The 18,274-nt window shown below is 40.8% G+C and overlaps 1 protein-coding gene across 4 annotated transcripts in view; it reads left to right on the forward strand.

Moving 5' to 3' along the window:
- The window catches only part of SLC25A21 (solute carrier family 25 member 21), a 515,811-nt gene that overhangs the window by 463,824 nt on the left and 33,713 nt on the right, over positions 1-18,274 (forward strand). For all 4 annotated transcript variants that reach the window (XM_047796066.1, XM_047796067.1, XM_047796068.1 and 1 more), the window contains 2 exons: positions 5,403-5,462; positions 9,189-9,296. In XM_047796066.1, the coding sequence (XP_047652022.1) occupies positions 5,403-5,462; positions 9,189-9,296 (168 nt within the window). The remainder of the gene's footprint in view (positions 1-5,402; positions 5,463-9,188; positions 9,297-18,274) is intronic.

The raw sequence follows: 18,274 nt of genomic DNA on the forward strand, positions 1-18,274 counted from the left end.
GAAGGAGATTCATACCTGAGAGATGAGAAGCAAATGAGATGAGCCCTCTAGACTGCCACAGCTCACTGCCTTGAGAAAGTTTCCAGCCCAGGGGCATGCCCGAGAAATCCAGCAGACACCCTCAGCCAGCTCCCTGGGTTGGGAAGGAGCTGAGAGTCCAGGGAGGGCAAGGCAGCTGTAGTTCATAGGACAGAGCTCCAGGGAGAGAGCTGCACAGAGGGACTCCTAAGCCTCAAGTATCCAGCTGACCAGTGCACACATGCGGAAACTAGCAAGGCCTGGAAAGAGCTGTCAGAGGATTTGAGGGAACAGCTCTGGGCAGTCACACAAACTGGGATTAGTGCCTGTTCCCACCAGGCAAACTGGGAGGCCTCAAAAGGTGTGGGGTTTTGAGAGGGGGACCCGGAAGAGGTTTGCCTCTGTGGTGGGGATGGTCAGTCTAGTCTGAGCACTGCTTGGGTCCTGCTTGTTAAAAGTAAGGATCAAATGGATCAAACTCTTGCCGTGTAATTAAACTGCACCCCAGAACAACAGATCTGGGAGGTCAGGTTAGTGATTAGACTGCTTAGTGAACGTGGATGAAAGCAAAAGGAAAAGTGCTATCTGCAGGGCTGGGCACCCAGGAGGACTGAACCCACTTCACCTGCCCAGACCCAATATGACACCTCTCCAGGGACCTCACAGCCTGGCCTCCAGGTCCAGACCCTCTCCCTGGGATAAATCCAGCCAGACTACCAAATTCTAGATTTCAGTATATAGTTTATATGTAACATACTAATTTGTATTGCAGATTTTATACTCAAGGTTCCCAGAACCTTGATTATGAATGTTTTCAAAACTCTTTAGTCACTCATTTGCGTGACTTTGGGTAGGTAACATTATTACATCTTGACCCTCCTAATTTCATCCTTAGAGTGTTACCTTATGTCTTATATGAAAGGGTACTTTTATCACATCTGTACACTAGCTAATGTTGTACATAAGAAATTATTAAGAAATATCATGAGGGTGATAAAAGAGTAGTGTCATATAGAAAAGAATTAAAGTAATAGCTAATCTACTCGTTCTTTAAGAATATACTTCTGGAGTTCCTTAGTGGCTCAGCAGGTTGTGTTGTCACTGCTGTGAGTGGTTACTGCTGTGGTGCAAGTTCAATCCCTAACCAGGAACTTCCACATGCTGCAGGTGCAGCCAAAAAAAAAAAAAAAGAAGAAGAAGAAGAATATACTGCTGGTATAGTGTCTTCTCTTTACAGGAGACACCCAATAAGTGTTTGTTGAATAAATGAATATTTTAGTTAATATTGGTTTCAAACTATAATGACATTACATTGTTTTACTATTGTTGAAAATCCTTATTTTATTTTATTTTATTTATTTTTTATTTTGGGTTTTTTTGCCTTTTCTAGGGCCGCTCCTGCGGCATATGGAGGTTCCCAGGCTAGGGGTCGAATCAGAGCTGTAGCCACTGGGCTACACCAGAGCCACAGCAACACGGGATCCGAGCCGCGTCCGCGACCTACACCACAGCTCACGGCAACGCCAGATCCTTAACCCACTGAGCAAGGCCAGGGATCGAACCCGCAACCTCATGGTTCCTAGTTTAGTTCCGTGGTTTGTTAACCACTGCACCACGACAGGAACTCCATGAAAATCCATTTTAAAAGACTTTCGCTTTTCCTTTCTTGAGATACTGTTTTATTTAACATTCAGTAAATTAGGCTATGGTTGCAAAGGTAGAAATTAAAACAAGATTTCTTTTTTAGTTTAAAGCACTATTTGCATATGAGAATATGGGATATATATTGTTCATTGCTTTTGAATTTAGAACATTAGCAATTTATCATTGGCCTACAAGGCTTCTTTATTCCCAGGAACCCGAATCACTTTATCCTAATCAGTCACTAAAATCTTCCAGCCAGACTGCTGATGAGTACCAACCAGCGAGTGGTAGTTGGGTTGTTTAACAGTTTCAGAGAGAGGGAAAGGAGAAGCCTAGCTTTGCCCCAAAATGTAGACTTGGAATTCCCTGTGAGAATGCTTAGAGGGACAGGTCAAGTCCATGTCCTCAGACTTCTCCTTTGAAATCCTAGTTTGTTCTTTAATTCCCTGTCATGACAGAAAATCAGAAAGGAAAGAAATGCATCCTCACACTGGAAGGGAACAAGCTAGTGAGACTTTCTGTGAGGTCCATCATCTCGAGAACTCCCCTGAACCCACATGGACCCCTTAGGGCAGTGTTTCCAAACTGTGGGTCATGACCTGTGAGTCCTAAAATCAATTTAGTGGGTCACTAGATATAGATGTAGTGGATCCACTAGATATAGTGGATCACCAGAAGATTTTTTGATAAAATAGAATAGACACAGAATGTATTACACATAGAGAAGGGGTAAACATTTTTTTTATAGCAGTGTTTTGTTTCAGTTGTAAATATGAGCAGGTATTGCCTGTGTGTGTGCACCTATATTGGGTAAATTTTTTTTTCTGTAGATTGTGGTCAGAAAACTTTGAAATATTCTGCTTTAAGGGACTGAGCTTCCAGGGTCAAGAAAGGCAAGAAGACCTCCGAAGCAAGAAAACTCTAGCACAGAGAATCTCTTCCCAAACTAGTAACAATCATGGCTCAGCAGTGAGCAGTACAATATAGTGGCTAAGAGCTACCCAGGCCTATGTGGATGTTCACAGGCTAGGGGAATGCCACAGCGGGAACTCCTGTTAACTGATGATGTTGTATTTATTAAATGTAGTAGCACGTGCAAAGCCTTCGCATGTTTCCCGGACCACAGCAGGCTCTCACGTATGATACATATAACTACGGCATCTCTGGTTCCTTTAATAACCAAAAATGAAGAAAGGAAATGGAAACCAAGATTTTCTGAAAGTCTCCTATGTGCCAGGGATGCCAGGAAATCTTACTCAAGCTCTCTTATTTAAGGACTACTCTAGAAGCTAAGTTTTTTGTTTTAGGTCACAAAACCTAAACACAAAACCTATATTTTAGGTCATAACGTCAAACTATGCCTTCATAGCCAATTAAAATAGCCAGGAATCAGACCTAGGATTGCTCACAGCAAAATCCACTCAAGGAAGGAAGTTCCCAGTTGTGGCTCAGCAGAAACAAATCCGACTAGTATCCATGAGGATGTGGATCTGATCCCTGGCCCTACTCAGTGTGTTGCTGTGAACTGTGGTGTAAGTCACAGACACGGCTCAGATCTGGCCTTGCTGTTGCTGTGGCTGTGGCTGTGGTGCAGGCTGGCAGCTGTAAGCTCTGATTCGACCCTAGCCTGAGAACTTTCGTATGCCACCAGTGCAGCATTAAAAAATAAAATAAAATAAAATAAAATCCACGCAAGGCGATTATCAAAGAATAGTGATGATGGTGACCATGAAAAAGAAGAAAAAATAAGTTATTTTTTAAACCTAAGACTATAACTCTTTTTCTTTTAATGGCTTCTAGTGCATGTCTCATCAAAACCATGGTGGCTCCCCGTGGTATTATTTGAACACCAGGGTAGTTTCAGAGTTATCACCATCCACTAGAATGTTAGACCAAGAAAGCAGGATTTCCCTTGTTTACTGTTGCTTCCCCAGTGCATAGAACGTAGGAGGCATGGAGTTCCTGTTGTGGCTCAGTGGGTTAAAAACCCAATGTAGTGTCCATGAAGATGCAGGTTCCATCCCTGGCCTCGTACATTGGGTTAAGGATCTGGCATTGCCACAAGCTGTGGCATAGGTCACAGATGCGGCTTGGATCCCACTTTGCTGTGGCTGTGGCATAGGCCTGCAGCTGCAGCTCCGATTCAACCCCTAGCCTGGGGAACTTCCATATGCTGCAGGTACAGACTTAAAAAGAAAAAAAAAAGAAGAAGAAGAACATAAGAGGCATCCAATAAATATTTGTTAAATGAGTGAATGAATGAATTCCTGTTCTACAGAAGTCTACATCTATAGTTGATCTAAAGGACCAGAGCACAAAAATAGCTCCTGAGTCTTTAAAAAAGAATCAACCCATCTGGTGTTGTAATGACTCTTGAGCTGCCCAAAGACTCATTAGAGATATGTATACATGGAACTACTTCTTTCTAACAACAGAATATTATCTGGCCTGCAAACTTATGTTTTTTTCTTGCCCCGTTGTGCTGAGTTATAGAGTAATAGAGTAGAAGAGACATTTAGGACCATAAAATACCCAGGCCATTTCTGAGGGCTTGAGAAAAAGGCCCTAGCAGGAGCTAAGAATTAAAAAAAAAAAAAAGTGCCCATCATGGCTCAGAGTTTAACAAACCTGCCTAGCATCCATGAGGACAAGGGTTCAATCCCTGGCCTCACTCAGTGGGTTAAGGATCTGACGTTGCCATGAGCTGTGGTGCAGGTCGCAGATGCGACTTGGATCTAGCATTGCTATGGCTGGGGTGTAGGCTGGTGGCTACAGCTCCAATTGGACCCCTAGCTTGGGAACCTCCATATGCCATGGGTGAGCCCCTAAAAAGACAAAAAGTAAAATAAAATAAAATAATTTTTAAAAGGAGCTGAGAGTGTGTTTTATTAGTGATATTGGCAGCTATCTAACAGAGTACCCAGGAGCAGAACATTACATTCAACCAGATTGTTGTCCAAAATGTATAATATAGAAAGAGAGGAGGAAAACTTATTTGGAGCATATTATACAAAGTGATTGATTAGATGTGCCTCCATAGCGATCCATTTACAGAGAAAATTATATGCAACATCGTCTACTGAAAGAACCAAGAAAATCTTCGTCATCCTCAGATTTTAAAGGGAGGAATAAGCAGCTGTCTTTCTTCATTCATGTTGAGGACCATCTTACTTTCAGGCATGGGGGGGACTAGATGTCCTTGTTGAGTCCTTTCCTGGTTTATCATGGCACCTTCATCATCACTGAGCTCTGAGAAATCCCTTGGAGCAGTAGAGATACACAATGATGTCAATGCAAGTTAAAGCTGAGAAGTGGACGTCGTTTACAAGTGGGTGAGAGAACTGGGCATTCCCTGGGAAAGGAGTTCATAGAGAAAACATAGGAGACCCAAGATTTCAGGTCTCTGTGCCTATAATTTTGAATCATTGCCATAAAAAAGAAGTCTATTGATGTCTGAGGAAACTGAAAATGGTCATGGTAAATGGAAGCTATATGGGTCATTTATTGCTATAAAGGATTCCATCAGCTCTTCTGTAGGTTATTATAGCTGCATTTGAAAATGTAAATGTTAAAGTAAGATTCAAGAGAAGTTACCGAGATCAGATTAAAAGCTGTGTTTGACGGTTTATCATTTTTCAAAATGCAAGGTAATATAGTGATTAACTAAAGAAATTTGAGTCAATTAAAGGGTTTGTGGCAGGAAATTGTTATAAATCTCTGGGTTTGGTTTTGTTTCACAGTTTTTCACCTTTGAGCAGTACAAGAACTTGCTAGGATATGTGTCACTGTCACCAGCACTGGTAAGTGAGAGTATTTATTATTCTTAAGTGTGTGTGTTATTTCATAAACTAAAATCTGGAAACAAACACCCCTTTGAGTCCCCAAGCCCAGTTACTAAAATATGAATTCGAGTTATTCAATGTTCAGCTGCTTGTTGAAAGCCATCTTCCTAATAACTCACAATTTGGCTATTTTATTGCTCCCAGTGATGAATTTATGATAATAATGATATGTGTAGAAAGGCCCATATGAGATATGGTCAAGAATATAAAATAAAGAGTACATTTGTCAAAGACTCTTTTAAAGCCAAAACATGTGTGTGTTTACGTACATAGTGCACATATCTATTTATGTGAAAGTCAGTGTACCTAAAATTATTTCCTAACAGGTCACTTTTCCAGCTTTTGCTCAAGCAAAAGTATAGGACTTTTGAATATAAGAATCAAGTACATATAGGACTTCAGATTACTTTGTGATCAGATGAAGATGGAGGAGCCTTTTATCGTCTGGGAGTAGAGTGATCTTACAGTGACATATCTCACCTGTTACATGAAAAGCTTTTGATGATTTGAACATTTGCAGTTGCCACTCCTTTCCTTTTTGGTAATTTTGCTGATTTTCCCAAAATAAATTAAATTTAACCAAATAGGTTCTACCAGTATGTGTGCAGCAAAGCCCCAGAGGGAGCAAATGCACTAATTTCTCCCTCAAAATCTGCAAAATAAAATGAAACAAAACTATATCTGTATTGGTGCCCCAATTGGCAATGTGCCTTGCAGCCTCTAGGAAAATCCCCTTGTTTGCCTGCAGGAATGCACCTCAGAACTCAATCGGGGGGTGGGAAGCATTTTGAGCTTCAACTCTTTAATTACTTTACTTAATTACCTTCTCATTAAGAAGAAATATCTGCTATTTTAAAAGTCATACATTCTCCCTTTCTAGGGAGAAACCTAATAGTGTCACTTTGTGTTATGACAAAGAAACTGCTGGTCCAGCCACCTGCTTAAACCAGGGGGCTGTGAGGTAGCCTCACATGGAAGGAGAAGGTAGCATGAGTCCTAAAATGGGCTGAGTTTTTTTTAATTCCTCGATGTCTTCCCTGACTATCTCCCTTTACTTTGAAAACATCTTATTAAAAAGAGGATTAAAAACTTCCTAGCAAAAGACAATAAAATATGGTCTCCAGAGGGCCAGCTGGCTGTTCCTGTGTCGAGCATTGGTACATGTGAGAGACTGCCATTCTTTCTTGAGTGTTAAACACAAAAGCCTTTGGCCACTCCAGCTCCTCTGACTGAATTCGTGCAAACTGTATACAGTTTTTCTCTTTTCTTGAACTCATTTATTCCAGTTTCTTTTTGATATAGCTAGACACTTAAACAGCCCTTAAATGTCCCCTGGTGCTCTCACATGAAAAGCCTGGAAGACTGGGAACCAGACGGTTACTGCTGGTCCCTGGAACAATCTGAGTAACATGATCTGCTGATAGCTGATCAATTCTTTTGACAAGGGACTGCTGAACACTAGTTCTGACAGCAAATGTAGCTGAATTTTATAGAAGAACAAAAAAATGAATTACTTGGAAGATTGCATATAGTAATAAAACCTGGACATCTGGATTTTAGCTTTTTCAGTCAGAAGAGTTTGGGACTAGCATTTTTTTTTTTTTTTTGGCTTCCATGATGGAAGTCTGAGATAAATGAATGAAATACTTGGTCCGTTACTCTGTTTAAAATTGTGATGAACGAGCAGGAAAGGAAAACATCGTTAGTTATTCCTTCTCTCCTAGAGTGTGTATATAAGCCCATTCTTCCTCTCCATTTAAATGGGCGACAATAACAATGGGTTTTGTACAGCACTTTACAAAGGGCTTTTGCACGTTATGTTGACCCTCCTAATACCCTTATAACTGCAAAGATTAGGTATTAGTATCTCCATTTTACAAACGGGAAGACTGTGGCTTATAAAAGATTCAGTGATTTAAACACAGAGCTGCAGCTAACACACATGGTATTTTCCTATGGTGTATGAGAAGGTGCCCCTTTCTCATGTGGCTGATGCCTCTCCAGAGCTCCAGCCTGGCAAGTAGAATGCAAGCTGATTTCAGCCCCCACATGTACCTTTGTGCCCAAACTGTTGTACATGGCAGCTCTGGTCACACAGCCAATAAAGCCGCAGAACCATAACCTAAACACAGACCTCCTGGCTCTGGATCCTGCTCTGGTTACATCTTGCCTCGGTTGTAGAACATTGCCTTTCTCTCTCTTCTCTTTTAGTCTCCTACTCTGAGGTAATGAGAGACTTCTAATAAGAGCTTCTGTTCTTTATTCTTCATTGGCTCTTTTCTTCTCTTAGTTGTATGTAGTACTGTCTCTTCTCTGGGAATTAGAGCTTCAGCACCAAAGACGTATTTTTCCAAGCATCTGTTTTGAAGACTTGAGGCTCTTTTTCAGTTGTTTTTTTTTCCTGCTGTGTGTGTGTGTGTGTGTGTGTGTGTGTGTGTGTGTGTTAATAGTCATGGTTATTTTTGATACAAAATTTCTGAAAAACCCTTAAGCATTCTACTTAGAGGAAAATTCTAGAAAGTTCTTTTCTGTTGTAGATGTTCTTAACAGATAGCAAATAAGAACCTGACATACAGCTACCTTCTGATAAATGTTTTAGATTTTAATTTGAACCCTTCAAAACAACCTAGCTATTTCTTTTTTCTTTTTGTCTTTTTGTCTTTTCTAGGGCTGCACCCGAGGCATATGGAGGTTCCCAGGATAGGGGTCCAATGAGAGCTATAGCCACCAGCCTACACCAGAACCACAGCAATGTGGGATCCGAGCCACATCTGCGACCTACACCACAGTTCACAGCAACGCCAGATCCTTAACCCACTGAGTGAGGCCAGGGATTGAACCTACAACCTCATAGTTCCTAGTTGGATTCCCTAACCACTGAGCCACGACAGGAACTCCCAACCTAGCTATTTCTGACCTCTGCTTTTATTCCTCAGCTTCAAGGTCTAGAAGAACCAGGCAATTATTCATTTAAAAAGAAGGGTAAAGGATAAATTTTAAAACATTTTTTGGAGTTCCCACTGTGGCACAGTGGGTTAAGGATCCAGTGTTGCTGCAGCTGTGACCTAGGTCGAAGGGGCAGCTTAGATTTGATCCCTGGCCCAGGACTTCCATATGCCATGGATGTGGCAAAAAACAAATAAAATAAAAATGATTTTTTTGTTTGTTAATGTCCTAGAATAGTGACTCTAAGAATATGACTATACATTAACTATTTTTAGCTATACTGTTTGGTTACCTGAAATTTAGCTTTTTATTAACACTTTATTTGTGGTTCTGCTCCTTGAATTTTTTTATATTCTCAATAAATGTACTGAAGTAGATGTTTAAAAATGAAGCTCTCCTTTTACAATCAAACTCTCTTTAAGTCATTACATGTGCAGATGTTTTATTATCCACCTTAAGTAAGTAAAACAGCCTTTCTTTTCATTAAAGGAAAAGGTCATTGTTGATGGGGCTTTGACATTTTATTTTGAATTGTTAGGATGTGGTTTGTGGCTTCTTCTTCATGAATTGTCAGCATCTAATCAAGATCTAAAGCTGTTTAGTAATGGTATATGGTGCATTTATATGAGTTCCTCCAGTCTCATTATAACATTCAGCTGCATAGTATAATGAGTAGGCTGCTTAACCCAGTATACATGATAACTTGTTTTAAAGTATTGACTGACTTAATTTTTCTAGACATTTGCCATTGCTGGTTTGGGATCTGGACTAACAGAAGCCATTGTGGTCAACCCCTTTGAGGTAGTAAAAGTTGGCTTGCAAGCCAATCGGAACACATTTAAAGAGGTAATCATTTAATGTTTTCCTATTGTTGAGGGAATGTAAAAGATTCTTCTTCAGTGTATAGTATAAAATTATGAACCCAGCTCTTGGCCACTTGTTAAAGCCATAGTAATTTATTGTTAAGGAAGTATCATAAGAAAAAGTCAAAAGTTTTCTGCAAGGAAAGCGTTAACAGAAATGCACTAAAGTCTGATGGACAAACACATGTTTATACATTTTTAGCTTAGAGTCCTAATGTAGTCTATAATGACTTATTTTGAAATGTTTTTTCTAGTTTAGGCAAAACCTCTATTTCACATGTTATTAGAATAGACTATAGCAAAAACCACTGAGGTGATAATACTATTGTGCTTTAAAAAAAATTATGAAGTCGTTTTTAAAAATTACCTCACTCCTCCCCACTCCCCAGCACTCCCACTCCACCCACTGCAGTCTCCCAAAGATTCTGGTAATCTGTCAAGCTTGTCTTTTGGTTAAATCTGAATGAGCAGGTTACTAAACCTGTCTAGACGTCACCGCTTGGACAATGATGGGTCTTGACATTTAATCACTGGAACATTATGTTCCATGAAGACAGCTTCCCTTGGTGTGTGCTGCCTTCACTTCCTTCCAGTTGCCTAATAATTTCAGTTAAACCACCAAGTCCAACTGTTCTAGGTTTATTCTTTTGGGTGCCAAGCACAAGGTTGGAGGGAAAATAAGGAGATTGTCAGTCCAGGTCCTTTCTTAACATTTGCATTTACTTCCACAACTGGGTAGCATGTGGCCTAAATTGGTTTGGAGTATCTGCTGACCTGAATTTCTCTGTAGAAAAGTTCCCCTGCCTACTACTTGAGCAGCTGCTAATGGGTGGATACCCCCCTCCCTCCCACCCCATTTCCTGCCTGCTGATACCGCCTGAGAGCTCCCTGGCACTTCTTGAGCTGGGGTGTGGGAAAGGAGAGGGGGGCCCACTCACCTGTAGATGCCAAGACCTGCTGAGGACAGGGTTGGGCTGCTGCAGCAGATGGTGCCTACCCAGATGAAGTCAGTCCTAATTAAGGGAAGTTTTTTTTTTTAATGTTTCAAAAGTTTGTCTTAATTGCAGTGATATATAGCGCTGCAAAAAAAGGTTAAAAATTCCTGTATTTCCCTAGTCTTTGTTTCTGTTTTGCCTTTTCTCTGTGCTTCCTTGAATGATAGTAAAAGATGGTAAGGACTATGAGGGAAAAAAAGACTTTTCAAAGGTCCTGTCAATTTGGAGCATTTAATTAGGGTTCCTTGGTGGCTCAACTGGTTAAGGATCAGACATTGTCACTGCTGTGACTCAGGTTGCTGTTATGGTGAAGATTAGATCCCTGGCCCAGGAACTTCCACATGCCATAGATGCAGCCCGCCCCTCCCCGCCCCCCAAAAAAAGAACACTTGAGGCAGCCCCCATAGAATCTGCTCAAGAAAAATTTGATTTTTTTAGACTATGAGAATTACCAGCTAGAAGATGTAGAATTCCCCACTTAATGCCCCATTTTACCCATTGGGAAGCTTTCTTGGGGAAGCAAGGAGTAAGCAGAAGAATATATAGGCCTTCAAACTGCATTCCTTTATCAAGACAGCCTGTAAGCCGAGGAACACCATGAAACAGAGCACCAGGGAACACTCACAGGATTGAAAAATTATCACAGCACCCCTGCTCACGCCTAACGTTCTTTTTCTCTCCTCTGCCCTCAAGGAGGTTCTACACTGAGGCCATGTAAGAACTGCTAATTTTTTGCATGTGCTGAGGCTAGAACATGTTAAACACCCTTCCAGCCCAACACAAGAATGCTGCATGTGCATGTGTTCCCGGTTCCTTTATACGAGTGTGGTCTGTGTAAATTGTTTATGTATATGCGGCCATTTTTCTAAGTGGGGGGATAGGGGAACTTGTTTGGGGTCGTTTCTCTTACAGAAGCCACTGAACTGGATTCATTGTCAGATATTCACTTAGACAAAATAAAATATTTGTCATCATAAAATATTTGTCATATTACCTCAGCTAGTCAGAACTTATAAAAGAGGGATCACATAGGTCACACATATCAGCATTTATTTCCAGCAACTATCAGGATTCAGTAGCTGAAAGGAGGTGGCACTTTATAGGCAATATTGATCACATTGAAAAAGAGCGCATTGTTGCCCAACAGAAGGTAACGGGACTATGCTAGTTACAAAAAAAAATCTGAAAGAATGATATAAGAATAGCAAATTTTGAATGGAGTCATTCAAAAATAACTACTGGGGAGGTGGGAGGGAGTGGGGTGGACTGGGAGTTTGGGCTTAGCAGATGTAAACTATTAAATTTAGAATGGATAAGCAGTGAGGTCCTTCTGTATAGCACAGGAAACTATATTCAGTCTCTTGTGATAGAACATAACAGAAGATACTATGAGAAAAAGAATGTGTGTGCATGTGTATAAAAGAATATATACATACACACACACACACACATATGGGTTACTTTGCTGTATAGCAGAAATCGACACAACAGTGTAAATCAACTATACTTAAATTTTTTGAAAGATTTAAAAAATAAATAAAAAATAACTACCAGCCATTTTGAGCAAATGCAGCTGTTTCCTATGACTTTTATCTAGAAAACTCCAAAGCCTCATCCATTGACTAGCATGTCCTTTTATCCCACAAGGGATAGCCTTTTGTTAATCTGTACCTATGTTGAATTAATCCCGATATTAAGTGTGCTCACTTCAGCATTTGTATAGCTAAGAATAGTTATTACTTTCTTCACTCTAAGGCTTCATAGATTGTTAGGAAGTAGGGGAAGGGGGCAGGGATTGGGAGAGAAAAGGAAGAGGAAGAGAAAGGGAGGAAGAAAGGAATTAATTTAATTTCCAGTTCATGTAAAGATTATGCTTCTTTTTTAAGGAAAAAAGTGTTAATTCAAATATAAAAGTAATGTACATATATCTTCGAAAACACCAAAAAACTATGTATTTCTATATATACGTATGAGTGTACAAATGTACTAAAAATGATCTTGACTCTAGCAGTGCTGTCCAAATATAATGTGTGCCACATTTTTTCCAGTACCTATATGAAAAAGGTAAAGAGAAATGGATGAAGTTAATGTATTTTATTTAACCCGTATATTTTGTAACCAATATACAAATTATATATTTTACACTTTTCATACCGAATACTTAAATCTAGTGTGTATTTTATGCTCACAAGCACACTCTAGTTTGAATTAGGACTTTCGAGCATTCCGTAACCACATGTGGGTCCTCATAGGATAGTGTGGGTCTGGAGGGATTCAGACAAACTTCTCACTGTGGTTGCCTCTGGAAAGGAGACTGGAATGGGGAAAAGGAAGATGAGTTTAAAGGAAGGACTGGTGTAGTTTCATGCTTCACAGGAGAACGTATTCAATATTATCTGTGAACATTTGCTTTCAAAAGTAACACTTGCTCTTTGTAGAAAATTTAGAAGATACAGAGCTGTATAAAGAAAAGCAAGTAACCCCATAGAAATGTCCTAATGCCTCGGCCAGAGGCAAGCCCTCTTTGGGGAGAATCTTTTCAGCTAATCAAAGTGGAATGACATGCTGGCCCATCGTAGGACTCAACCTTGCATAGTTCAGGTTCTAGTACTTCATTTATAGGAGCAGGAATCCTCACTTTTCCTGATCTGTAATTTCTTAAAAAGTTTAAACCTTATGTGCAAATTACCAAAGAAGATATATAAACAAAGATGCCTAGAACAGGAAGGCAGTTGGTTTGGGGAGAGAAAACCGATCAGTATTTGAAGAGAGATACACCCATCAAGTGCTTTACCATTTCCTAACAGTATGGCCTTGAACAGGTTACCTGCAGTTACCCTCCGTGGTAAAATGATGGTGATCTGCATTACAGCAAAGCATTTCTGTGAAGTAGGCAGAAATACAAGCCCTGCATGGTCATCTAAATTATTGACTGTGTGACAGCCTCCTGATTCCTGCTCTGACCATAACCCCTTTCCTCTTTTGTTAGGGAAGAATAATGGCAATAGCCACATCAAATGGTTAGTTGAGGTGTGCATATAAAGCTGTCAGTGCAGTCTGTCATGTAGTGATGGTTTAATTAAGTGTTAGTAGTTATTATCACAACCTACTTTTTATGAGAATTTAAATGTGATAATATATGCAAAGGTCTTAACACAGAACCTGGTACATGATAGGCACTCAATCAGTGGTAACTATTTGTAGATGCAAATTGATTTTATAACTTCTTCGGGGTAACTAAAGACATTTATCTTGAGATATTGCCCCAATTAATATCAGACAGTCACAGCTAACTCCAGTTGTGGACTCAAAAACAGCTTACTGAGCGATGGTTCCCCTTGGGTCACTCCCAGCTGCCAACACAATCCCTTCAACTTGAATCCCTTATCACGGCTTAAGGGCTTAAGGGCAGCATAGTTACAGTGCCTGTTGACAAGGTCTTTAAACTCAGGTGCAGATCTGCTTTCATAAACAGTAGTAGTTGGATAACTGTTTGCTGTAAATAACTTGCATATAGCAGCATCAGTTCGAGAGGAAACGTAAAAAAAAAAAAAATAAGCCACTTTGGGAGGAGTTCTACCACAATCAAGATGTTCTTCTTGCAGAATAGTCATGTAAAGTGGATTCTTGAGCAAGCTTTCCTGGTCACTTCATCTGGAGGTTGTGAACTAAGCTCATTTTCAGCCTTTCCAGTCAGTTGCAGCCAGCAGCTGTGGTGAAGCATTAACTGGATGGGCTGCATACAGAATGGTCAAACGGCTTGACCACATCTTCACGAAAAGCAGAGCAGTTTTCCCCAGAGGCTTAGTTTGCAGGGAGATAACACTTGCTGTTCTGCCAATAGTGTGAGTCTCTCAGGCCCAGGGTGTGCCGCCCAGCCTTTCTGCCTTCCTGCCTTAGAAGTGAACCACCATAGATTCCTACACAGTAATGGTGAATTTTCCTATTTCATCAGCCTGAGGAGGTGAGTCAGCATGACCCTTGAGACTGGAAAATTTCCCAAGAAGTCGCCTGCGGTAGAAGATAGCCTAGGGTGACAGTGGTCAGTGCTACTCTGAGTATTACACTTAAAGTCTTGCAGGCAACAGTAGAGTGATAAAGGTGGAGCCAAAGGACAGCCATGGTCCCCGGTGAGCACAGCATGGTCTAGAAGGTGGCTATGGGAAGCAAGTAGATGTCTGCTTGGCCCTATGGGGAGGGCATGGCTGGCAAAGGGCCAGAATCGGGCCCCTCTAGCTGGGGTCCAAGGGCTGAGAGCAGATGCTGCGTGTGCTGTGTTCTTGGAGCCCTTGGTGAAATTCCTGACAGGATTTCCCAGGAATGGCAGGTACCCTGCTGGCTGCAGCAGCTGCCTGTGTTCTCACGTCTGTGGTCTAGGGCTGCTGATTCTCTAGCCAGTCAAAAGTATGTTACCCATAAAATATGCCTTCCCACCCAGTTAGCCTTAAACCAGTCTGGAAATGTTATGGAAATTGTGGTTAATTTGGTTCCTGATACCTCCCTCATACCCTTCCAGCTTCTGTATAATGTATTTCAATAGGTGTGCTTGACTTGACTCCACTTTTGAAATTACCACCATATCAGTCAAAGGCTGTAATCCCTGCCACACTTCCTCTAATTCCAATACCAGAATCTTGGCCAGCATCTTAAAATTCACAGCGAATAAAGAAAACCGGTCTCTAATTTAAATATGCTTGACCTTCTGTGGGGAGCAAAGTAATCACAGCTTTGTCATGCTCTGGTTTGGTTCAGTGGGTGTAAAAACATGTTCAGATAAAATCGGGATAGACCCAAATTTCCCCCCGTCCTTCAAACTAAACCCAAGTAAAGTGTTGTTCTGGTTTGTAGTCTTTTTGGCTTAGGACTACACTTGCCCGAGGATTTCTCTATTGGAGTTGGTTTATATACCCAGTCTTGCCAAATGTGTGGCTTTGTAGCTTGTTGTCCTTATAAGACCCCACTCCCATCTAACTAGGTGCATCATTTTTTTCTGTACACGTTTAAGAACTAGAAGTCCCCTATCAAAATTTGCTAAGCCAAGTGGTGTTTGGCTGGCACACTCTCTGCTAGCCTGGAAAATGTGAATTTCTCCCCAGGAGCAAAATCTTGTATGAATTGTTTCCCAGTTTTTCTCTCCACTTTGAAATCTACTTCAAAGTTATTATTTGGCTAGTGGGATGTGTTTTCCTTCCCTTGAGGTCTATAGGATTTGCCTCTGATGTGTGGATGGGGCACAGGTTTTTCTTCTGCTCTGTCATTTTTATCTACGTTACATATGAACATAATCATTCTCACCCCTAAACATGAAACTAAACCTTTAGGAAATTGCAAAAGCCTGTTTCACCTCTATTTGTTCTTTAAAGATGTTCAGCCCAAGAAAGAAATACTCTTCCACCCATGTTCTCTATGATTACAGTTTTAAGGATCAGTGAACCAACAGCAAATGTGTCATGGATGGTAGAATTGTTAAAGATAGAGATTTTTAAAAAAAATCAGTTCAGGGTTTGATTCTGATTTTTGGATAACACCACTAAATATAGATCTACACACTTTATCCTGGAACTTAATTGCCTAATAGAGAGACCAGTTAAATCATGTATGCTAGCACAAAGCTTAGTGGTTATTTTCTCTGTAAGCAATTAACAAATGTTTGAACCTAGTTATATTATAGAGAATAGGACTTGACTTTGTGATCTTCTCTTTCAAGAAAGAGAGAAGTTGAGTTATACAGAGAGTGAGTGTGTGGCTCTGTTTTCAGATAGTGTGAGAAGCCAGCTTCAAGGGCATGTCAGCATTCATGATGATGTATTGAGTCAAGTTCAAATTTTTCCTGCATTACTATATGAGATCTTGCCTGGAAGCTGTTCAGCACACAAATTACTCCTTTCCAGTCTATGATTCTTGTGGGCAGAAAAGTGAGTTATGTATATGAATCCATTCCTGTAGTTATCTTTCAACAATAGCTAAGGCAGCAGCCAAGTTGCCTCTCTATTATCATTTACAGAAAATAGACTTCAGTCTTCCACTCAGCTGTGCCAGGATCCTAGATTTTTGCTTTCGGAACTGAGACTTTGAAGTAATGATAATAGCTACCATTTACAGAACATCTACTGTATGCCAGATACTGTGCAAGATGCCTTACATGGTTTTTTCCTTTATTTGATTTAAAAAAATTTTTTTTAACTTTTTAGGGTCACATCTGCAACTTATGGAAGTTCCCAGGCTAGGGGTTGAATCGGAGCTGCAGCTGCCGGCCTACACCACAACCACATCAACACAGGATCCAAGCCACATCTGTGACCTACACCACAGTTCATGGCATTGCTGTATCCTTAACCCACGGAGTGAGGCCAGGGATTGAACCCGCATCCTCATGGATCCCAGTCAGGTTTGTTACCACTGAGCCACAATGGGAACCACTGATGTTTTTTTAAATTTATATAATTTGGGGGGAGCCACACCCACAGCATGTGAAAGTTCCTGGGCCAGGGATCTAAATTTATATAACTTTGTAAGTTACAAAAGTAATACTCTTTTCAGAAATTAAGTAATACAGAGCTATATAAAGAAAAAATAATTGATGATTTCTGCCACAATTGCCCTGCAGCACCATTGCTCTGGTCACTGCTATGCCTCCTTCTGTCTTTTCCAGTGCTCACACAAGCTTGATACCAGATCCTCCAGTTTTCCCTCTAAGGAGAATGGCTTTCTCTCTGTATTATAGATGGGAAAATAAGGCCTAATTCAGTTATTAGCTCTAAGGAATTAAGCACTGACATAGAGGTCTCTTTCTGGTCAACCATACTGTTTTCATTGGGATAAAGAAATGTGGGTAATTAAGAAGCTTAAGGGGAAATCAGAAGTGTTTCTGGAACCATAAAAAAGCAAAGGTTCCTCCCATGTTACCAGACTTCTCTGAGCAGTCACCCCTGTGTCCACAGTGCCATCACCTTCCCTCCTGCTCTGCCAGCAGGGCCAGGGCCAGGCACGGGGTCAGCCTCTTGTCACCTGGAAAGCCCCATGTTCCTCCAGACAGTTATTGGGCAGCAACTTGGTGTTGATGTAGCTTTGTGGCTTAGCATCTGGAAGAGTTTGTTTAGAGCAAATTGTTTTCCACTCACAGATTGTTTAAAAATAGCCCTACTCATGAGATGTAAATTCTAGAAAGAACACAGTTATGTTCTGGGAGTCTTTGTGTCCATCATCAGGCCCTATTAAACTAAACCGCATTGACTACAGTTGGTGAAATACCTATCTAAGAGAAGGGTAACTGTGGGATTTTGAGCCCAATTCCTCTTCTTTCGCCTAGATTTTGTTCTCAAATAAAAGGGAGGTTTTTTGTTTTTTTTTTTTTCAAATTTATGAAAACACTTCAAGACTTCATTTGAGGAATGAAAGGCCTAAGTGATCATCTCGTGATGAGCAAGGGGTGTTTTTCTACTTAAGTTTAGCCACAGGATCTCCTCTCTTCTAACAAAGCAGTATTATTCTTAAGGCCCAGATCTGGATACTCACACCATTGTATGAAGGTCTCATCCAGTTGGCTTTCCAGTCATGATGAAATCTAGTGCGACACCGTTATTCCATTGGCTCTAAAATACAACCGAGCTCCCCTTGCCATAGGAAGCAAGTAAAGGGACGTGCATGATGTGCTGTGCCTAGAGCTCTTCTCTCGCTTTAGAGATGGAGGAAATCCACTGACACACACCCAATGCCTGTGCCTACTGGCCATGCTGTGTTCACTGTTTACCTAAGGAACAATGCCTGCTGTCTGAAACCTCCGTCCGTGATATCACAAGCTAATCAGAGCCAGCTATGGTCAGTAGGTGGATGGAAGAACTCCAGAAAAAACAGCTCAGGCTGCCATATGTCACCCCAGTGATATGTTGGTAATTCTGGTTTCTCCGAGGGTAAGGAATCAGTGCCCCAGCATGGTACCTGGGAGCATTGTGTAGGCAACAGATCT

Source organism: Phacochoerus africanus, chromosome 9 (assembly GCF_016906955.1).
Source record: "Phacochoerus africanus isolate WHEZ1 chromosome 9, ROS_Pafr_v1, whole genome shotgun sequence".
Taxonomy (NCBI): Eukaryota; Metazoa; Chordata; class Mammalia; order Artiodactyla; family Suidae; genus Phacochoerus; species Phacochoerus africanus.